Genomic DNA, 22,769 nt, shown 5'->3' on the forward strand with positions numbered 1-22,769 from the left:
GAGGACACGGGGAGGGGAAAGGGTAAGCTAGGACGAAGTAAGAGAGTGGCATGGACATATATACACTACCAAATGTAAAACAGATAGCTAGTGGGAAGCAGCCGCATAGCACAGGGAGATCAGCTCGGTGCTTTGTGACCACCTAGAGGTGTGGGATAGGGAGGGTGGGAGGGAGATGCAAAAGGGAGGAGATATGGGGACATATGTATATGTATAGCAGATTCACTTTGTTATACAACAGAAACTAACATACCATTGTAAAGCAATTATACTCCAATAAAGATGTTAAAAAAAAAATCAGTGTAAGACTGCCTGTGAAAGGGTGCTTCCTGTGTCATGGGAAGGTCTATCAGGGGATGAGACCCAGGCTGGGGGGAGGTGGGGAGGAAGGAGGGCTTCTTTGAGGAAGTGACACTTGCCAGGGAGAGGGAACAGCGTGTGCAAAGAGGAAAGAGGGCTCAGGAGGTGTGGCAAGGCTCAAGGAGCCAGTAAGGCTGCAGCCCAGAGCAGGAGATGCTGGGGATGGACCAGCCATGCAGGGCTCCATGGGTACGAGGAGTGGGAGTAAGGGGACACACCGGAAGAATTCTAAGTGGGAGAAAAACCTAGAAAGATTTTGAGAAAGACCCCCATGGCAGTTGCTTGGCTGGAGGGAGAAAAAGCAGGAGCGAGCAGACCACCGGGAGGCTCTGCAGGAGCCGAGGCAAGGACAGTGCACTGTCCACCCCCCGCACTGTCTGCGCTGCAGAACCGAGCCCAGTTGCGCTGGAAGCCCGAGTCCCTGAGACACAGCCAGCCAGTCCGGCCTCTGCGTGTTGCACACACGTCCATCTGTGTGTCTGTCTCCCTGACTTATCTTGGGGCTCAGACAGAGCAGCGCTGAGCCTCATTCAGTTGACAGCAGGTTCTCAGGAGCCAAAACATTCCGTGCTCATCAGAAGCACTGACTGGCAACATGTGATTAATTTCAAAGAGGAAAATGAGTTAGTCCCCACTGAGGACTGTGAGTAGGGAGCTGGTGGGTGGTGAGAACAGACAAATGCTGCCGTTCTGGAAACAAAACTGGGAACCCAGTGGCCCCTGGCAGCTGAATTCTACAACTGTTCTTCAACTAATCCAAGGGCCGGAGCTCCCAAGAGCTTTTACTCATAATCGTGCAACTGATCCTCAAAGCAACACCCCACAATCCATTCTTCCTTCAAGATCATCGCCGAGGCTCTGTGAGGGTGCAGTAACTCACACTGATTGTGACTGCTGAAAAGACTCAGATACACAGGAATATGGGGATATGCAGAGATGTCCCATGCAGGCCTCAAGCCCAGAACCACCCAACAAGGACAGTGGGGAAGTCTGCGGGTGCCTGTGACAGACCCTCCCCTGCAGGGCGAGACGAATGCTTTATGGGACTCAGTTCCTTCAGTCTGATGGAGCTGCTTCCCTCCTCCCAGCACCACAAGCTATGGGAACACCTGGCTTCAAGACCATGGCCCCACGGCCTTAGGCAAGTCTCTTTGAACCTCAGTTTCCTCATCAGTAACATGGAAATACCCTCTACCTCATCGGGCTGCTAGAAGGAGCAAAGATAACATATTAAAAAACACCCAGCATAGTGTTTGGCCAACAACAGGTGCTTGACAAATGGTAGTTCTGGGACTATCTTATTATTGTTATTACTGTCATAAAAGCAGTTCTGATAATATAACATTTTTTGCAGTCAGATAGACCGGGTCTGAGTCTTGGCCCTTTTGCTTCCTAGTGTGTGAATTTACCTTAAGTCCCTTCATTTCTGAGCCTCAGCTTCCTCACTGGCACAAGAGAGAAAGCCTCTGCTTCACCATCAACACAGTGCCTGTGCCATCCCAGCTTACCAGCAGAATTGCTATTATGTCCTACACTAGAAAATAAATTGACTTTTAATTTGTTCCAAACGTTCTTCTTTTAAGCAAGCACCAGGGGTGCTTCTAACCCTCTGACTGAGCCTCTGGGACTAGGGGAGTAAGAATGCTCTTTGGATGTTCCGTGCCCATCACCAGGCCTGGATCTCGCAGACACACAGAATCCAAGCCTCAGCCACTTCAGCTGCCCTCAGAGAGGGAGCTCAGCTTTGCCCCCAGGTGGTTCGGGCTGCAGGCCGCCAGGGATGGATGTCCAGGCTCAGACCTCCACACAGGGCACCTGTCCCTGTGTCCACAGGTACGCTACCACCCACACACGGATAATGGGCTCAAAGGCCAGCTCGTGCAGTTGAGCAGGTGCGTGCCACCTGTCCCTCTGCTAACACTGCAGACAAAGGAGCCCACAGGCATGGTGCCCCGTGTCCACACACAGTGCACGTTCTCCCTGAAGCCCTCCCAGCACTGGGGAGAGGAGGACCTGTGGCAGTTCTAGCACATTTGTGTCACCTGAAAACATTGGGAAGGGGTGTGTACACACGCAAGTGTGTGAGGGGATCAGATTCCTTTAACACTGCCACAGAATGTGCTTGTTTAGAGTGTATTTCAGTCTGTCATATACATTTATTTCCGTAGTTCTTGAGTAATGTCTGCTCACCCAGTCAGAAGCTCCATGAGGGGCAGTCTTGCTCACCCTGTCCCTCCAGTGTGCAGCCCATGGCCTGGCCCAGGACCGGCACTCCACAATGTGTGCTGAGGTAGACCCCTTCACCAGACCCCTGGGCAGGGGGCGGGGGTATCTCCCAGCCTAATCCTTTCTCCTTCCCTCTCCTGGTGGGTAAGGCTGTGTTTCACAGGACGACTCCTTCTCCAGGGAAGCCCCCTCCACCCTTTGCACTGTGGCCCCCACCTCAGCGTGGTCACCTGGAATGACGATGTCTCCGAGTCCCAGCATGGCAAAATTGTCCGCTTCCAGGCCCTTCTCCAGCAGATCCTGGGGAAACACCACTGCAGGGGGAGGCAGGGATGCGAGGAGGTGGTGAGAGCCCAGCTCACTCTGACTCCTAGCCCTCCACCTCTGGTGTATGGAACTCACACACTTGCATTTCTGGGTGGGGGGATGGGAATGGGGAGCTGAGAGGATGTCGAAGGGCTGAAGGGCAATGTCTCCATCTGGAATCACAGCTGGTTAGAGCAGGGAAGAATCTAGGATCATCTAGGTTAAAGGCTGAATGGCTTTATTCAGCTGTAACTCACATGTCATACAATTTCAATGCCCTTTTATAGCCAGAACTCTGGTTAAATGGGAATGACCCTAAAGCCTAGTATATAAAAGATGAAACAGCCCACACAGTGCTGGCACCTAACAGGCTATGCATCTCACTGCAGCTGGGGTGTGGAGAGACCCTTGTTCTGAAGCAGGGAGAGCTTGGGTTACAGGCTGTTTCTGTATCTGCTGAGGGTGAAGAGGTCACATACCTATAAATCCCTTGCTTAGAGCTCCTTACGCAGAAATCCTACTGGCCAGCTTGTTTGGATAAATACAGATTGAGAGAAATGCCTCCCTGTATGGCCAGTTATGGCAAGGGGCAGCTGTAGCTGGATTTCATCCATAGGGGCCTGGAGCAGAGAGCAGTTATGTATGGGCTTCGGGGTCAGACCGTGTGGGTCTGAATCCTGGCTCTGCTGTGTGACGGCACAGTTTACTTAACTGCTCTGGGTCTTGGTTGTCTCACCTATAAAATGGGTACAACAGCTGCACTGACCCCACAGGGCTGTGGTGAGGATTAGGTGATTTGCACACATTGTTAACTGCTACGTCATGCCTTCTTTACTAACCCAGTCCTGCTTTTGTGTGTGGCCGCCCTCCCAGGGGATGAATCAAGTGTGGCATAAGGCTAAGACAATCGGGACAACCTGGTCCCCAAATTCCTGACTTCCCTGGCAGCTAGGGGTGGTCACGTGACCCAGCTCTGGCCAATGGTACGTAAGTAGAGGTAAGCTGGGGGTTCTGGGCAAGCTTGTGCTTCCCTAATGAATTGTAGAGGCCCTTCCTTGCCCGCTTCTTCCTGCCTTGAATGCACAATCAAGTGATTTACAGCTCTCCTCATTTGATCCTCCCAAACCTGGTACCATTCAATTCTGAGTGGCAGATGTGGAAACCAGGGCCCAGGGAGGTGAGGTCTCTTCCCTCAGGCCACGCAGCCAGCGAATGTCACAGCTGGGATTCAAGTCCAGGCCTCCTGACTTCAGCATCTGTCCACTTAACCACTCTGTTAGACTGCCTCTGAGCTCTACTCCTAGCGGTGGAGGGCAACGGACTTTCTCCCCAAGCCAGAAAACCAAATTTCAAGCAGCAGAAACCAGAGGTGACTGTCATTTCCCTGCTCAGAGTCTTCCAATGGCTCATCCACTGCCTGCTGGGCAGTGTCCAGGCTCCTTGACGTGCCATCCTTGGCTTCCCCATATCCGGCCTCTTTTCTGCTGCTCCCCTAAACTCAGCCACATTCCCTCCCCGATTCTCTGCTCCCTCCAGGCATTTTCCTAATTGTAGCCCTTGGCTGAAGCTGTACTCTCTCTTTCAAATGCCCCTACTGCCCCCGCATGCTTGGTAAACACATATTCATCCTTCGTGACCCAGGAGAGCTTTCCTGACACCTCGGCTGGGTTCATCCATCACAGCACGTAGGGCACAGCTGCTCGCTCTTCTTTCTGGCTTGCCCAGCATCTGTTCTCCTGCTCTGAAGAACTGCCCTCACCTTACACCCTTGGTTCTGGGAGGCTGCTGATTCAAATACTCTGCCCTCGGGCACTGGAGAGGGCAGCGACCCTGGCCTTTCCACCACTCCCAGCTGCAATGCCTAGCTCACGGGCCAGGCCGGCCTCCATGGGTCCATCCAAGCCTAAGCTGGGAGAAACCTGTTCTCCTCTAGGGTCGCTGAGCTGCGACTGTAGCAGCTAGGAACAACGAGTGGCCACCAACCTCTCTCCGGCTCACAGAGAGGACCTGTGTGCATCAGGGGAGAGTCAGACCGTGAGGAGGACAGTCATTTCTTCACTCTTGGGGCTGACTCCACCCCATCGGCCCGCTGCCCAAGCAGCACTCCTTGTGGAGCTGTGATGTCTTCCTGACAGGATCCCACTGCTTCCTTCCATCATGTCTGACTGATTCCGTTCCTCCTCTGGGTCTTGTGATGCCAGCAGGTGATTCTTGATCAGTCTAAGGCTTAAACTCCAAGCTCGTCATGCTTTTCCCATCCCCCTTGATGATGAATGACAGAATTGGGCCCGTGACCCAATTCTGGCCAGTGAAATATGAGAGAGGCTACAGGGGGGCTTGGGGGAAAAACATCCCTCTCTGATGAAAGAGAGACATAAAGTTGCCCCTTTCTGCCCCTGAACATGTTGAGAATGGTGGGGTGGAGGGCTGAGGTGACCTTGGCTCTTGGCAACGCCACTGAGGGTCAGAAACCCAACTCTAGATGCTCTGCCACTGGGCTTGCTGCAGTGTGAAGTAACAACATTTCCACTTTTTTTTTTTTTTTTTTTTTTGCCACGCAGCACGGCCTGCAGGATCTTAGTTCCCTGACCAGGGACTGAACCCGCTCCCCCTGCAGTGGGAGGGTGGAGTCCTAACCATTGGACCGCCAAGGAAGTCTCCACGTCCTTTACAGATGCTTGTAGGTGGGCTTTCTAATATTTATAACAATGGATACACTGAAGAACAGAATCAGGGCAGTGTGAGAGGTGTGGGGCAGACAGCACCTGAGATTTATGTGCCAAAGGGATCCAGGGAGAGGGCTCCAGGTCTCGGCGTGGGGGATGTCCTCCTCTGGAGGCCCCTGCCTGCCCTGCACAGGCTGCGTCAGACACCCCTCTCTGTGCCCACCCCCATTCCAGCTCGTCCCACAGAGCCATGCACTGTGACCAGATGGCCGGAGGCCAGGGCCTGGGAGGAGGATGGCTGTGCAGGAACACAGTGGATGAATCAAAGGGGAGAAGGAAACCAGGCTGGAGACACAGGGGAGCTTGGAGAAGGAGGAGCTAAGGGAGGGTATGGACCAAAACAGGGACCACGAGGGGATGGGCCACCAGGGTGGGGGCGGACGGGCTCCCCATGGTGGGGTGGTCACTTACATTTTATTGGTGCCTCAAAGGACTTGGCCACTGTCACCATCACATTGGTGCCAAATACCTAGGAGGAGGAGAGAGGAGTCTGGAGGGAGGTGAGGGCTGGGTGGGAAGGAATGGCTGTGCTTGGGCTTCTCAATGTGCTGCTGCTTGGGACGGGCGGGAAAGGGGCAGGGAGCCAGGAAGGGCTCCAGAGCAGATGTGAAGTTGAGATGAGGTGGCCGCCGACACTGGCCATGAGGACACTTCACGGGGCTCCTTGTTCTGGGTAGCAACGAGGGGCAATTCCAAGGAGTTGGTAAAGGGCCTCTGATGCCCCCGGCCAGGCATTCTATGTTAGTTCAGGGGTCTGCCCCTCCCAAGAGAGAAAGTCCTCCAGCACCACGTACTTAAGGGGAGAAGAGGCTGCCTGAGGCCACGGAAAGGGTGCCTGAGTCAGGCTTCCCTCGAGCCCTCAGCGAGGCCCCTCAGATGAGTGTGGCAGGCCTCTTAGCCCAGGGCTGGCACGCAGCCTACGTCCTCACAGTTGCTATCTTGCTCACCAGCGCCCACTCATCTGCTTTAACCACACTTGCCTCAACGTCTGAGCCTCAGCTCACTTGCCGGAGAGACACAGGATAAGCAATACCCCTGCTGGGGCCACCATGAGGAAGAGAGGGCGGCTGGAAGGCCCTGGGCATAGGGGGGGCTCTCAGCAAGTGAGGACTCTGCTCTCTCATCCATTCCACAGCTGAGGGCACTGGGCCCAGAAAGGACGTGCTCGGGGGTCTTACTTCCAGGTCAGGGCAGCTTCCCTCTATCAGACGACCGCTGCTTGGGCCAGAGACAGGGGAGGAGGCGGCGAGGGGGCCGGTAGCCAGACATCCTTTGCGTCCCTGCCCAACTCACCCAGAAGACATCGTAGATGAAGAGCCCGCCCAGGAGGATGCAGCCGGTGCTGACGTTGTTCAGGTGCAGGAGCTCCACCCCATTAAGGGAGAAGGCCAGGCCGAAGAGGTTGTTGGCAATCCAGTGCTGGGGAAAGATGCAAGTGAGACCAGCTCTCCTGCCCCCAACCTGCCCCTCAGGCGCTTCCCCCAGCACTGCCCTGGGCCCTGGCTACGCACCTTCCTCAGCAGGTACCAGACACCAACGATGCTGCTCAGGCCCAGGCACACCAGGTCCTTGGTGTCAAACTCATAGTTGATGATCTCTGGGCAGAGAGGCCGGGTAAGTCCACTCCCCGGGGCGGGGCTGCCCCTCCCACCTGTCAGCCCCTGGACGGAGGAGGGCATGGCTGTGGGCTCTGTCAGAGATCCACAGGTTGGGGGTGCTCACTGGAGCCCCCCCACCCAGCCCCTCCAATTTCCTAGAGGAGGGAACGGAGGCCCAGAGAGCACACAGGCCTGACACAGGGTCAGTGGGAGATGGCTCGTGGTGTTGGAAGCACGGGCTCTGCGCTTGTAGCTGGGCGGCCTCGGGGGAGGCAGTTCCCTCTCTGAGCTTCAGTTTCCTCATCTGTAAAAAGGGAATCACAGCACCTCCCTGATAGGACTGCTGTGGGGAGCACGTGAGACGGCCCTTACACAGCGCTCAGCATGGAGCCTGCACACAGCGGGTGCTCAATCAAGGCTGACTGCACCGAGCCCAAGGCTTTTGCAAGGTCTCAGTTCATTCAGGAATCTTTCTACTGTGCCACCAAAGGAATCAAGAAGCTTGCCGGCAGTGCTGTGTCAACAGCACAGGAGGAGGAAGGTAAGAGAGGGAGGCCTGGAGAAGCAGTAGGCAGGAGGACCCCAGGGTGCTCTGGTGGGGAGCCTGTGGCAGACATCCTGATGTTAGACCCCTTCTCCACCACCTCCAAGTGTCCTACTGAGGAAGCCCAGAGAGGCGGTGGAGCTTGCCCAGGGTCACAGAGCACAGCATTTCCTTTCAGATTCCAGAATGTAGCAGACTGCTGGTTGGCCCCAGTTGTTGTTTGCTCCTTTGTGCTAACAATACCCTGATGATTTCCCCCTGGACACAAGGCCAACTAGCTCTCGGCCACATTTTCTAGCTTCCCTTTAGCTAAATGGGCCCGTGATACAGTTGTCTCTCCTTCCTCCGGGAGGGCCCGTGGAGCAACGGTGCGCTCTTCTGGATCCGCGGGCCCCCGAGTGCGGCAGAGCACAAGACAGGTGAAAAAATTCAACAGTCACTGACTGGGCACAGATGCCTAGAAATGCACAAAGGAATCCTGCTCTCCAGGATCTGCGTATAAAATCGCTGCTCTCCAGGGACAAGGCAGAACATGCTAGGGACATTCACAAGTGCGACATTCGCAAGCTCAGGCTTTGACACGAGAGAAATACCTTCCATCTGGCCAAGCCGTGGATAATCCCGTCACAGCAGTAGAACCCACAACCTAACTAACCCACGTGACCCAGGCTTTCCCCAATTCCCTGCAGTTTTCAGTTTTTCGAAAGCCACGGAACTCCCCTTTCAAATCGTAGGTGGGGAATAATCACACTAAAAACTGACATGATAAGAACAGCCACGAGAGCCGGCTGTTTCCCGTTCACGGTGAGCCGGGCAGTGTGCTGAATGCCTTCTACTCATCACTTACTCACAGTCCCAACAACATGCCTAAAAGGGAGGTACTAGATTATGATGTTCACCTTACAGGTGAAAGAAAACAAAAACAAAAAAACCCCAACCAAACCACTCAAGGCTCAGAGAGGTAACGGTGTGCACCCAGCGGCAGAGCTGGGATGTGATCCCAGAGCCCACCTTTTCCATCACTTGCTGTACCGGGGAGTCCCAGTATTGGAGAGACAAAGGCAGGGGTGGGGGAAGACACCCAAAGCAGGGGAAAGTGGGCAGCACTCACCTTCCTTGTTCTCCCCAGAGCCCTGGGTGAAGAGCAGCTGGTACTGTCGATTTGGGAAGTTGGCTGGAAAAAACTTATTCATGAAGGGGCTGGAAGGAAAGACAAAGCAGGTTGGCAAACAGAGCCCCCATGGGCAACAGTCACTGATGCCCTCCCCAGGCATCTGTTTACAAGCTGTTATCTCCCAACAGCCTCACAGCTGCCCTGAGAGGTAGGTGTTATTGTGCTCATTGTACAGATGTGGAAACAGGCCCTCAGAGGGCAGGTGACTGCCCAGGTCACACAGGAAGTCAATATCTGAGCTGAGACCTGAACATAGGTCTCTGGACTCCTAGTGCTTCCATACTGCCTCCTAGTTCTCACCCAAGAAGCACAAAGCAGAGGCAGACTTTCACATAAAGCAGTTTTTAGGAGAGCAATGGATTCCAAAGTCTAGTTTATGTACCATCTGTATCAGAGTCCCTTGTCAAGAATGCATATTCTGGCTCAAGCCTGAGTAGGGCAAGTCCTCATTCTTGAAGGAGACCCACTGAGTCTAGGCAGATGGCAGAGCCGAAATGAGGTGCCAACCAGTAGCCTGGGGTGAGGTCTGACTCCTTAGAGGGTGAGCATGCCTGGGCCCCATACTGCTTAGGATGCTGGAAGGCTAGCAGCCGAGAGGGGCTCATTAACCTCAGATGGTCCTAGATAAACCACTTTCTTTCTCCTTGCCGGCTCCCCCCGCAGCCAGAGGCAGCTGACCTGGCCTGGTCCAGAGTAAAGCAGAGGATGCGCCAACCATGGCCAGGCCCAAGAGGGAAAGAAGATCTGCAGCCCTCTCTCCTGGGCTGGAGGTAGAGAGGTAGATGGGTGAGGAGGCATGACTTTTTTTTAAAAATAAATTCATTTATTTATTTTTGGCTGCGTTGGGTCTTCGTTGCTGCGCGTGGGCTTTTTCTTTAGTTGCGACAAGTGGGGGCTACTCTTCATTGCGGTGCGTGGGCTTCTCATTGCTGTGGCTTCTCTTGTTGCAGAGCACAGGCTCTAGGCGTGCAGGCTTCAGTAGTTGTGGCACACAGGCTCAGCAGTTGTGGCTCGCGGGCTCTGGAGCGCAGGCTCAGTAGTTGTGGCGCACAGGCTTAGTTGCTCTGCGGCATGTGGGATCTTTCAGGACCAGGGCTCAAACCCATGTCCCCTGCATTGGCAGGTGGACTCTTAACCACTGCGCCACCAGGGAAGTCCCATGAATTCTGCTTTTGACTCTAGGAACGGAAAGATAAACCCCTTGTCCCAATTCCTCAGAAGTCTCTCGTTTATTCCCAAAGCCATTCAGATGTGTTCAATGTGGCAAATCAAAGCTGCAGCATTCCTTTGCATTTTGAGGCTATTAGAGACTTTCCATTAAAATGTCCATCCAAAAAAAAAATGTCCATCCAGAGCTTCCCTGGTGGCGCAGTGGTTGAGAGTCCGCCTGCCGATGCAGGGGACACGGGTTCGTGCCCCGGTCTGGGAAGATCCCACATGCCACGGAGCGGCTGGGCCCGTGAGCCACGGCCGCTGAGACTGCCCGTCCAGAGCCTGTGCTCCACAACGGGAAAGAGAGGCCACAACAGTGAGAGGCCCGCGTACTGCAAAAAAAAAAAAAAAAAAAGTCCATCCAATCACTCTTTCAAAGGTAGCCTGTTAAACTATTTTAAAGTTTTTGAAACCCCATAAAAGTCTAGCACACTCCTCTCTCTCTCTAGCAGTTAGCAGACCCAGAGCCAGCCGGAGTTGACTATAAAGTACACTATTCTGGTGATTTGTTTTAACTATTTCCTTTAATTTTCAGTTTCCCAGAACACTTAGCTATGTTGACACGAGGCAATTCCTCCTAGGTGATCCCTTAAATATTATATAAACTATGCCAACACAGATAAAGCATAAACAGTATAATGTGAATTATTGTTACCTGCACCTCTTACTTCAATAATAAGCATGGTGTCAGCTTTGTAATCCAAATAAAAGGAATTAAATATGGGAAAAAAAAGAATGCGTATTCCTGGACTCCCTTCCAGACCTATTAAGTCAGATGACCTGATGGACACCCCACTCCATGACCTGTCAGGCCTGGGATTTTTACGAACTCAGCCGGACTTGATCAGCTCGATGAATCACAGCCCCTTGGGTGGGAGCAACCTCACATTCACTCCTTCCGTGAGGCCTCTGTTGCTCACGATGGGCTTGGCCTTGTCTCTGGAAGCATTCTCTGATTACTCAGCACGGTCCACTTCCTGGCCAGGCAGGGAGCAGAGACTTTCTTTCCTGGATCACCTTCAGAGAAGGAACAGAAAACCAGGGGCTTCTGCTCAGCCTGGTGCGGCAGCATCGTGGAGTGGACACAAGCTTGGGGGGCCCAGCCCCGAAATGTGCTCTGCCATGTGAGGCCCTGGGCGAGCCACTTTAGTGGCTCAGTCTCCTTGGTTATATGTGGGGATAATACCACCTGACTCAAAGGGTTGCTGTGAAGGTAGGAGAGAAGGTGGGGAGAAGTTTAGCCCAGCACTGGATCCTCAGCAGGGGTCATAAGAACTGTGAGTGTCCATCATCGCTGGCACTTGTCCAGAGCCTGAGCTCGAAAGCAGTTGGCAACACCAGATCAGACCGACAACGACTGATGGGGTAGGCAAATCCAGAATGGTGCTCCCAGCTGTAGGAAAATGGACCCAGGCCGAGTGGTACCGAGGGCACAGTGGTAAAGGCAGGGAAAAGGGAGCTGTCCAAGACCCTGGGGCTTGGAGGAAGAAAATATGGATTAAGAACCATCTCTGGGCCTCAGTTTCCCCACTTGTCCAACAGCCAATCCCTCCCAGTCTGCAGGGCTGTGGCGTGAATGATGAGAGGGCTTCGTGATTATGTGGAGACATGGTCAACACAAGGATGCAACTGGGAGTGGGTTTCTACAAATGGGCTCTGAGCAGGTGGGAGGCAGCAGCTGGGATGGATGAGGCTGGAAGCTACTTTCAGCTCAGTTTGCTGAATCACTTTTAGGGAGTTTGAAGCCAGAGGGTGTGTGCAGAGGCAGAGAGAAGGCCTGAGGCGCTAAGCCCTTCACTCCAGCCTGGCATCTGCCTTAGGAGCTCAACCAGCAGAATGCAGTCGTTAAAGAGTATGGACTCTGGAGCCAGGCTTCCTGGGTTCAACGCCTGGCCCTGCCACTGAGCTGTGTGACCTTGGCAAAGTTACTTAACTGTTCTGTGCAACTGTTTCCTCATTTGGAACACTATAACAATATCTTTCTCATAGGGATATTAAGAGGATTATACGAATGCTTGGCACCCTGTAAGCTTAACTGCAGCTTCAACTCCAAGTAGGAAGTCTCTAGACTGATGTCTTTGTTATCTCGAGAAAAGAGGGGCTGCTGGGTAACACATGGTAAGAGTCAAGCAACCTGGCCGGTGTGAACCTGCCTTGAGGGCAGGAGTCCCGACTTATCGCCTTCACTACACTCATGCCAGGCTTGGGGCCTGGGAGGCAGCTAGTAAATGCGGAACACCTCTGAATGCGGGCTTTTGTAGCAGGCAGAGACTCCTTCTGGCCCTCGATGGCTCATGCCAAGCCTAAAGGCCACTGCTTCCTGCTGGGAAATCACATCCTGGTGCCCTTCTCCCCTGGGGGTGAAGACAAGGGTCAGTGAAACAGGTGATGTGGCCTCGCCCCCGTGGGGTGGCAGATTATGGTCTTATGAACCTTTTCGTCTAAAGGTCATCTGGGTGGGATATGAACTCAAGAGGTGATAAAAATAAGCTGTGGTTCCCTTGGCAGGAAGGATATTGGCATGGGCTGGAGTCTTGGTGACCGTACAAGGTGAAGGCAGGCTGTGAGCCCTTGCCTTCCTCCAAAACCTCAAGCTGTGCTATCTTTGCAGGGAGGCTTGAGGCGGCCGGGGGAAGTGGAAGGAATCCCATGAGCGTCTCTGCCTGGGCTACGCAGCTCCGGGCTCAGCTTCTACAGCCTCTCAGCAGGCCTCTCCTCTGCCAGTCCTCGGGAGACCACAGGCCCACCAGAGAGGGTGCCCAGGCCCCTGTCTTTAAGTTCCCTCTCCCCTTCACTTTCGCCAGACCGGAAAGAATACCTGGCCGTGGAGTTAGACAGACCTGGGCTCAAAACTTCACTCTGCTCCTAGCAGCTACGAAGCTCTCTGAGCCTCAGTTTTCCTGTCTTGAATCTTTAGACCTTGTTTGGATCCTGAGGCAGGTCTGACTGAGTTTGTGGATACATATAAACAATTCATCAAAATTCTAACAACACTGTAGACTTCTTTGAGAAAATATTTAAGAAAATTCAATTTGATTGAAGAAAAGTCAATTTAATTCTTAGATCAACTACCTAAATAGCATGATTAAACTATGCCCTTCCCCTTTTCTACTAAAATTATTTTCATCTGATTCAGTTCTTTTCCATGTACATTTTACAGTAATGAGTTCTTTCATCCCAGCTTTTAGCCCGTATCAATTTTTTTCAGAGGATAGCTCGGACCCTGAATGGTGAGTACCCTTTATGTCCATGGCCACCCATTATTTTCATAAGGTCTAATCTTCCCAGGTCAAACCGTGTGCTCTAAATCTTATCAAGAAAATGATTCTTCTGTTAATTTTTAGTCACTAGCAAATTTTACCATGTGCAGTTTTAGTTGCTTTGGTTCTATTTTCTTTGATAATTTCTAACAGTAAAAATTATGAATTGGTTAAAAGACAGACAACTGTTTCTTGGCTAATCCACGGGAAATCTGGGACATTGTTCCTCAGTTACTATTCTAAAAGGGAAAAACAGGTCTCTGGTGTCAAAATGACACAGGCTCAAAATACCCTGCTCGTACTGATTGTGGGATTGTTGAGATAAAGTGAAAGAATCAATTCCTCAGCACACGGCCGAACAAAATATACTGGGTTCTTGCATGCTGAGGTGGCGGCTGGGCTGTGGGGAGGACTGGGCTCTTAAGGCTCTTGCAGAGGCTCGGGGGTGGGGGGAGATGGGCTAGAATTGAGGGGGGGGGATCCAAACCAGCATGGGAAGTGACTGCTCCCACACCGGTCCACCAGGAAAGGACAGGTCTGTCCTTTGAGGAAGGGTGACTGGGTCTGCCACTATCTTGCTGGGTCCTGGTCAGTCAGGCTCTCTGGGTTTCCACCCTAAAAGGATGGCGGGGCTGGCGGGAGGCGGGGCGCTAGAACAAGGCCTTGTGGGTGAAGGTAGGTGTAGCTGGAAACAACGCTGACCTCAGTCCCAGCCGTGTGAATTCGGGCCAGCCACTCATTCTCAGTGCGCTTGGTACCTGCTCTGGGCAGGTCACAGACGTGCTCACTTGATCCTTCCCACGCCCCTACGAGGAGGTACTCGCAGCATCTCCATTTTATAGGTGAAGAAACTGATGCTGGGAAAGCTTGAGTAACTTGCACAAATAACAGAGCCTTGGTTCCAGGGCCATGTGCCTTTTGAGCCTATGCTCCTGACTTCCAGGGTCCTGCTTAGAGGAACGAGGCTAAACCCCCCCGGCTCTGCACGCTTCCGCGAGGATCCTGCTCTTTCTCCCTGTTCTGGGAGATCCCGCCTGCACTGTCAACGTGCACAGGCCTTCCAGCTCCTGGCCTGGAATCTCCCTCCTACACCCTCTTCCGGGTTTCCTACCCTTCGGAGTTGAGTCCAGGTTGTGTTCCTGCCTTCTGGAAACTCTTCCTGGTCTGCTGACCACCTCTGTGGTTCTCAGCCCGAGGCTGTACCTCCTCAAGAGACCAGAGGGAAATAGACTGGGATGCTTTTGTAGTCACAGTGAGGGGGTGTGCTGGGGGCACAACTCCCATTTGGTAAGCAGCCCCACCCGAGGACCAGTGGCTTAGACCCTTCATCCCCACTGAACTGACACAACATGTGGCAGTCTGAGCAGGGTGGCAGTGAAAAGAGGATGGGCTCTGGGGCCACAGAAACTTAGGTTTGAATCTTGGCTCTGCTGCTTATCAGCTGTGTTGCCCTAGCAAATTTCTTAACCTCTCTGAGCTTCAGTTTCTGAATGTAACAGATAATAATAATAATAACGGCTAACATTTATTGAACACACTGAGTGCCAGATACTGTGCTAAAAGCTTTCCACATGACCCATAAGGAAGGTACTATCAGGTTTCTTCACGTTCAGGTGAGGAAATTGAGCCCAGAGAGATTAAGTAAACTGCCCAAAGTCACAGGGCTATTAAGTGGCAGAGTCTGGATTCAAAGTCAGATAGTGAAATTCCAGAGCCTGTGCTCCTAACTTCTCTCGATACTGCCTCGCTCTCTTATAAGCTGAGACCACGTGTGAGAGGCCAGCTTAGTGCGTGTACAGCAACTAATGACACCTCGCTGGTGGCGATGGCATCACTCTTCTCAGTACTGTGACAACTACCATGACATTACTGTTCACAAATAACTTTCCCAACAACCGTGGTGGGAAATACCCACTGGATATTCTTACCATTCCTTGTAAAGAAACTGTGGCCCAGAGAGGTTATGGTTCTTGTTCTACGTCACCCACGGTATAACACAGGGGAAAGATTCCCTTGGATTTTACAGCCAGGATTCAAACCTGGCTCTGAATGACGCCAAAGGTCATGTTCTCATCCGAGACCCTGTACTTGCTCTTGAGAAAGCTGCTTCAAATGTCGCAGAGATGCCTTCTGACCTGATGGTGTGGGACAGGGCCAGGATTCCCAGCACGAAGAAATACATGGACAGCAAGAGGTTGATGTACTCCTGGGAGAATATCTGAGGCAGAAATACAAAGAGAAACAGGAAGTCAGGGTTGCCGGTGGCTATGAGGAAACCAGAGTCCACGCTTCTCTTCTGGAGTTGGGGAACGGTGTCAGAAAGACTCTCAAATGGTACCGGGGGCCTTCTAGTTTCTATGGCAACAGGAAAAAGGGAAGGAACTTCAAGCCCTCAGATGCACCTCCCAAAGGAGTCTGTTGGTTTGCGCTTGGTGGCTCCATTATTTGCAGACAGGCAATATTGTGTGCGTGTCGAGGGTCCTGCATGGGGGAGGGGAGTCTGAAGTTCAGAGTCCCAAGAGCGCCGTCTGAACCTCAGAATGCACTCTTCCAAGCTTCCTTCTCTCTGCTCAAAAATCTAGGGAGCCCCCTACAGCGGCCACACAGTTGAGTCATCTGCACCCGGTTCCATTCTCCATGCTCTTCTGGACGACCCCTCCCCCAGTGATTCTGAAGCTCTGATGGCAGGCCCTCACAGCTGCTTCTTGGTCCTGTTATTGTTAGGTGAACCCAAGGAATGTTGTCTCTCGCAGGGCTAAAGCCAGTGGCCACACGTTGTTAATTCTGGACTTCAGGCAGGCTGTGCCATATGGCTCCATGGTTGCTGCACTGTCTTTTTCTTCATAAATTTATTTTTATTTTTGGCCGCGTTGGGTCTTTGTTGCTGCATGTGGGCTTTCTCTAGTTGCGGCGAGTGGTGGCTACTCTTCATTGCATTGTGGCGCGCGGGCTTCTCACCGCGGTGGCTTCTCTTGTTGCGGAGACGGGCTCTAGGCACGTGGGCTTCAGTAGTTGTGGCACACGGGTTCAGCAGTTGTGGCACACGGGCTCTAGAGCGCAGGCTCAGTAGTTGTGGCGCATGGGCTTAGTTGCTCCACAGCATGTGGGATCTTCCTGGACCAGGGCTCAAACCTGTGTCCCCTACATTGGCAGGCAGATTCTTAACCGCTGCGCCACCAGGGAAGCCCTGCATCGTCTTCTAATTTGTTACCGTGAGGCTTTCTAACTGGGAGGGAATAATGTGCTGTGGTGTGGGGTCTGGGGCCACTGGCCACTCTCAAGTAGGGACCTGTTTAAACCTCTGTCTGAGCCCCCCGATCCGCTGCTTAATGCCTCTCAGCAGCTTCCCTCTGCTCCGAGCTCAAGGCCCACATCCTCCCCCTGCCCTCTCATGCTCTCGTGGTGACCACCACAGGCCTCCTCAGCCGCTCCTTCTCGTTCTCCGTGCTGCGGCCACACTGGCCTTGTTGTGCACATTCCCACCCGCGGGTAGCCCATGCACATGCCTCTCTGCTGCCCAGGACGCTCTCCTCTCCTCACCCAGGTTTCCAAGCAGTTTTCCTTGACGTGACCTCCGCTAATTCAGCTCATGTTTACCAACTGTCTGCTACGTGCAGTGCGTCGTGCTCAGCACTGGAATAGGCAGAGAAGTCCCTGCTCTCATGGAGTTCATGTGCCAGTGAGGGAGAATCTCACAAGATGAAAATGTAATACACTGTCCGGTGGAGACGGGCGCTGAGAAGAAAAGCAAAGCAGGGCAAGGAGGCCGGGGGTGGGGGTGGGGCATCACACAGGTGGCCTGGGAAAGGCTCCACTGACTTCATTTAGGAGTAGAGCCCTTAACCAAGTAAGGGAGCGGCTGTGAGGATACCTGGGGGAAGAGCCTTTGAGGTGGAGGGAAGGGTGAGTGCAAAGGTCCTGAGGTGGGCATGCGTTCACGTGTGCAGGGGACGGTGAGGGCTTGTGGCCAGGAGCCAAGGTAGGAAGGAGAGTGTCAGGAGACGAGGCTGGGAAGGTAGGAGGGAGATGGACCGTGAAAAAGGCTTTAGCTTCGTCTGGGTAAGACAGGCCGGTACTGCAGGGCTGAGGGCAAGGCTGTGATCTGATCTGACAGCCTGAGAGGATCCCTCTGCTGCTGTGTGGAAGGCAGATTCCACAGGGCAAAAGTCAAGGCCGACAGCCCAGCGAGCGAGCTGCATCCAGGAGGATGGTGCCCTGGGCTGGGGGGCAGGAGGGATGTGATGAGCCGGGGTCGGATCCCCGATCAGCTCTGGACTAGCGAAGTGGGTTGTGCCCAGGGCTGCGTGCTGAGAGGAGGGAGGAACCCTCCTAGTTCGGCCGAGGAGTGAGGTGAGTGAGGTGCTGCTGTCTGAGACGGGGGCGTGGGCAGGAGCAGATTCTTCCGTGCTCTTCTGGTGCTACAGACCCCGCCTTCACACCACTTTCTAGGACCGTCACTTCGCATTTATCTGTGTGACTGCTTGACCGGTGTCTGTCTCCACCACTTAACAAGAAGCTCCTCGAGGGCAGGGGTGGGCCAGCTGTTTTCCTCACTGCAGCGTCCCCAGCACCCAGCACAGGATCTGGTGTGTGTTTGTAGAATGACCGAATGGACGAGCACATCAGTGGCTACAGTGTGAATGCTCCTATCCACACAGGCGTGTGGACCGTGTTTACCCATGAAGACACGGTGTCCTCTCACACAGTGTTCTTTCAATGTGGGTCCTGGGGAGAAATTTCTCTGGCCACACCTTTGAGCTTCTGGTCGGCTTGACTGTGTGGACTATGAATTGTGCACCAAGTCTCACTTTCTTTGTGCTTTGGCTGCTAGAAAATCAGAGTCACGCCTGTGTCAGAGGCACTTCTGGCAAGAGTACAAGTCTTTAGACTTTAGAGCATGGGGTCTGGGTATGGTCCTCACCCAGAGCTTCACCGTCTTTTCCTATTTTATTTTTTCTCCTTTACCCCAGTTTCTTCCTTTATTATTTTTCTTATGCTGTTGGATTTAATTTTTATAAGTTGCCTCAAAGCAATCAGGTTTAAATGAGGTGGGATAAGGTAAATTTTATGATTTTGAGAAATGCAACCAACTCCAGTGCCCCAACCAGGAAAGGAGGAGGAAAGGGGCAGAGTGAGAGCCACTGTTAAGCAAACCACAACCAGCGGTCAGTCTGGAGTTTGGAAGGGATCTGGTGGCCGTGCTATCCAGGCAGCTGCCTTTCAGACATCTCAACAAGGACACTCTGGTGACTTGGGAGGAGGTATGCTGTGTCCTCTGGCACAAGGCAGGCTGGGGCTTACCTGCCTGGAGAGGAGGACAGGCTGAGCAACAGGTGTCCGGAGCCTTAAATAAAAATGTTCACGCCCTCTGCTGCCAGAAAGTCCTTTCTGGGGACTCTGGCCTAAGGGGAGAATCCTAAATACTAAAAATGTTAGATGGTCCTGAGGCAAAGGCCTGGGTGTATATTCCTAGCGCTTAGCACAGCAGAGACTTGAGAAATATCTGCCAAAAGCCAAGTTACAGGCAATGAGCTGGATGTGTACAGAGCCACAGAGAGATCTCAGGAGCACAGGGGAGAGAAGGAACACAGTTCTACTTACGGAAACCAGACTCTCACTAAATACACACAGATACATTAACACCATATATTTTATAAAAAGACACACATCCAAGGACACAACTCAAATGCATTAGGGCAGGTGCCTCTGGTGAAGGGAAATGAAGGTGGCAAATGGAGATGGGCATCAGGGTGAAGGTGGTGAAGGAAACAAGGAGGGGGCCCTGGCGTGGGCCGATACCAGTGTGCTGAGAACCAAAGCATATGATAAATTCACCTCTTCTCCCGAGGTCCAGGAAAAAAAAAAACTCAGTGAATACCTAACGTTATTTGATGCACTCTTACTTATGAGAGTAAAAATCAGAACGATATTTTCTGTTTAAAGTGAGGGGGATGCTATAAGTCAGTCGTGGTGTATCTGCTTGTGGGGGTATCCTGAAATCATTGAGAAGAGCAGTTCTGATCCAATAATGAGGGAGTGATGGAACAGGAAGCAGGCGTTAAAAATTATGTTTCTGACTCACTCACAGACTGGTAAAAATAAAGAATTTTGAGGCGAGTCAGTATAGGTGGGGGTACAGTGAAGCCAGCACACTTGTAACTGTTGGTGGAAATGTAAATTGGTACAATCGGAGGGATTTGGCACCAACTATTCCGGATGCTGTTTGATCTGGTAATGCTACTGCAGATATACTTGCCAGATACTTACATGAGGAGGCTCATGGCGGCAGTGCTGGGACTGAATGCCCCTCAGGGCACACCCACGAAACACAACCACAAGCAGCTGTTACAAGAACTGAGGTAGCTCTGACTGTGCTGATATAAGAACCATGTGTTCGATACATATATTTGTCTTAAAATTGTTACATAAATGTAGATCTATGCATAACAGAATGAGTCACAAGAAACTACGTTGGGGAGAGGATTATGGCTCATTTGCACCTTCCCTTAGATTGAAAAAAATTTTCTTAAACTATGTTTATGTATTTTTAAAATGTGAATTAAAAGTTATCCTTGAGGAGGGATTTCCCTGGTGGTCCAGTGGTTAGGACTCTGAGCTTCCACTGCAAGGGGCATGGGTTCGATCCCTGGTCGGGGAACTCAGATCCCATGTGCCGAGCAGCGTGGCCGGGGGCGGGGTGGGGGAAAAGTTATCCTTGAGGAGTTTTCAATGACCAGGAAAAAAGTGCTTGTAATGTATTATTTAAAAAAAATAGTTATAAAATGATTATCATTAGGTTAAAAATACGAATATGAAAAGCCTGAAAGGAGATATACCAAAACGTTAATAGTGATTACCTCTGTGTATTTTTCCCTCTCTTTAAGTTTTCTGCATATATTACTTTTATAATCAGAAAACAGTACATGTTATATTAAAAAAAAAAAGTTTGAGAGTTTGCAGTAACATGAGAAAATGCTCACGATGTAATTAATGTGAAGTGAGAAAAGCAGCTACAGGACTGAATACACCACATGTTCACAGCTATGGAGGAACCATGCACAGGGAAAAGCAGAGGAAGGACACACCTCCAAAGGGACTTTGTGACTGTCTCTGGCAGGGGGGTTTTGGATGGCTGCTGTTTTCCCCTTTTTACTTTTCTGTGTTTTCCAGGTTTTCAACACTGAGCCTGTGTAACTTTTATTGGGAAAATAAACCTCAATAAATTAAAAAAAAAAAAAAAAGCAATTAGTATGGTAGAGGTATGTCCGAGACATAGCTATACCCCACCCCAATATGAAGAGTACAATGAAACCAAACCGGTATCAGGAAAACAAAACAGAAAGCTCCTCTAAGAAGGGAAATAAAGACTGGTGGGAAGGGGCCCCCGATATCACAGTGGGGTCTCTGGGTAGTGGGCCTAAGGGTAAATTGTTATTTTTCCTGCTCTTTATTTTCTATAAATGAACATGCATGTCTCCTGTGATGGGAAAAATAAAACAAAATCAAATAAAGTTATTCAAACCGAATGCTACAACAGGTGACAAAGGACTTACTTTGAAAAAGAGGTAGAGCCCCAAGAGCGTGCAGCTGGCGATGATGGGGAACCGGGCAGCATCCCGGCTGGTGATGGTCTCGGGCATGTCCGAGGCATTCTAGACGAGAGAAGAAAGGCCCTGCTGAGTGCTGGGAGTGCTTCTGGCCTCTGAGGGTTGGATGCTGGCAGGAATTTGGTGCCCCAACAGCTCGTTCATCTCCTTCCCCTTCTGCCATCACTGAGTTGCCTCAGGGGTCCCCACGTTCTCCTGACTCAGGGCTTTGCAAGTGCTGTTCCCTCTGCCAGGGCTGCGGACCCCCCAACCTGGGGCAGGACGCTCTGATCCCATCGTCTTGCTATTGAGGAGACCTGCACTCCAACAGGGACAGTTCCTGGGAGGACCCAGGGCACATGCGGCAGAGGCAATGGGTACATAATAACTGAAAGAGAAAACCCTGGACACTGGTGACAAGACAGCATTTCTGGGCCTCGCGAGGACTACCTCCAGTTTTCTTATGGATTAGCTGAGATGTAAATATGATCAGTCTTTTATCCAGTAGGCAGTGAATATTATCAGTGGAAATAAACCAACAACACACAAAACTTAACAATGGCTAAAACCGAGTATGGGAAGACACCAACTGCAAGGAGAAGCAAATCTGGACAAAACTCAAACTCAAGAAGTGTGACTGCGAAAACTGAATCTGGTCAGAGTAAAAGCCACCTTTAAATTCACAATGGCAGATGCAATAGTTGGCAAGAATGTGATCTAGGTAATGAGCTGACGGAGGATAAATATTTACATGGAAAACAACTGAAGGCAATCAAAGTCATTTCAGTATTATCAAAATGGAAAAAAATCGGAAACAGTAACAGTGCAACATAGAAAATTAAGTCAGCTCCATAGAACTCATGACAGAAGACCTTCGAATGAAAATCCATCATAGTAGTATAATTCTGGTTTAAATTTATATTAAAAATGTTTTTTAGTCAAGTGGGGAGGCCCTTAACCAAACCCCAACATATGCATGGCTGAGGCGGCCCAGGCACAGGGCTGAAGGGAGACCCGCCCTTGTGGAGGGACCAGGTAGCTCTGTGTGAGTCACTCTCTGGCAGCTTTGCTGGGAGTGGGGTGGCGGTGGGTGAGCAACAGTGACATGGAGAGGCAGGGTCATCTTCCTTCCCTCTTCTCTCCCAGCCCTTGGTTTCTGCTTTTGGCAGCACTGTGCTGGGGGGTCTGGGCAAATTCATCGCCCTCTCTGTGTACCTCCATAAAATCATTATATTTCCTGTGTAGCAGCAGGGTGGGCACAAAAATACAGGAGCTCCTGACCATAAAGAGTTCACAGGCAGGTAGGCCAAGACCTTGACATGTAAACAGAATATCACCGCATACTGTGACATGTGACAGAACAGAGACACGCATACTGCGGTGGTACGTGGCATGAGTGCCCAGTGGTGGAGGGAGGGCTCTGATGTCAGCAGGCCCAGCTGCACTCCCAGCTCTGCTTCTTTCCAGGTTTGGGACCTTGGGGAAGTTAACTCCCTTCTCAGAGCCTCAATTTCCTCAGCTGTAAAATGGGGTGCCAGGATTTGATGATTTTTTTTTTTCCCCACAGCACTGGAAGTACTTGTGTTGTGCCTTGAGCTTCCCACAAGTTGTATAAATTATTTGTATTATTCTTATGTAGAAGGGAATCATGAGAAAGCAGACAGGACACTACTTTCACAAGGAAGCAGGGGAGTGTCAGAGGTGGTTAGAGCAGATATCACTTAAGCAAGGCCTTGAAGGCCAACCACAGGGTCTGGTATGTAGTCGAAGCCAGATA

The 22,769-nt window shown here is 51.6% G+C and overlaps 1 protein-coding gene across 7 annotated transcripts in view; it reads right to left on the reverse strand.

The window, feature by feature from the left end:
- The window catches only part of HM13 (histocompatibility minor 13), a 41,072-nt gene that overhangs the window by 12,597 nt on the left and 5,706 nt on the right, over positions 1–22,769 (reverse strand). For 5 of the 7 annotated variants that reach the window (XR_004345979.1, XR_004345978.1, XM_032606919.1 and 2 more), the window contains exons 2-8: positions 20,960–21,058; positions 15,542–15,624; positions 8,872–8,960; positions 7,130–7,215; positions 6,912–7,037; positions 6,030–6,087; positions 2,817–2,900 (exon numbers count right to left, since the gene is read on the reverse strand). Coding sequence is in view for 5 of the 7 variants with exons in the window: in XM_032606919.1 (XP_032462810.1) it covers positions 2,817–2,900; positions 6,030–6,087; positions 6,912–7,037; positions 7,130–7,215; positions 8,872–8,960; positions 15,542–15,624; positions 20,960–21,058 (625 nt within the window). In the remaining 2 variants the exon portion in view is untranslated. Of the gene's footprint in view, positions 1–2,816; positions 2,901–6,029; positions 6,088–6,911; positions 7,038–7,129; positions 7,309–8,871; positions 8,961–15,541; positions 15,625–20,491; positions 20,621–20,959; positions 21,059–22,769 lie in introns of all 7 variants that reach the window. The other 2 variants (XM_032606916.1, XM_032606917.1) reach the window with 2 other exon arrangements.

Source organism: Phocoena sinus, chromosome 15, assembly GCF_008692025.1.
Source record: "Phocoena sinus isolate mPhoSin1 chromosome 15, mPhoSin1.pri, whole genome shotgun sequence".
In the NCBI taxonomy this organism is placed as follows: Eukaryota; Metazoa; Chordata; class Mammalia; order Artiodactyla; family Phocoenidae; genus Phocoena; species Phocoena sinus.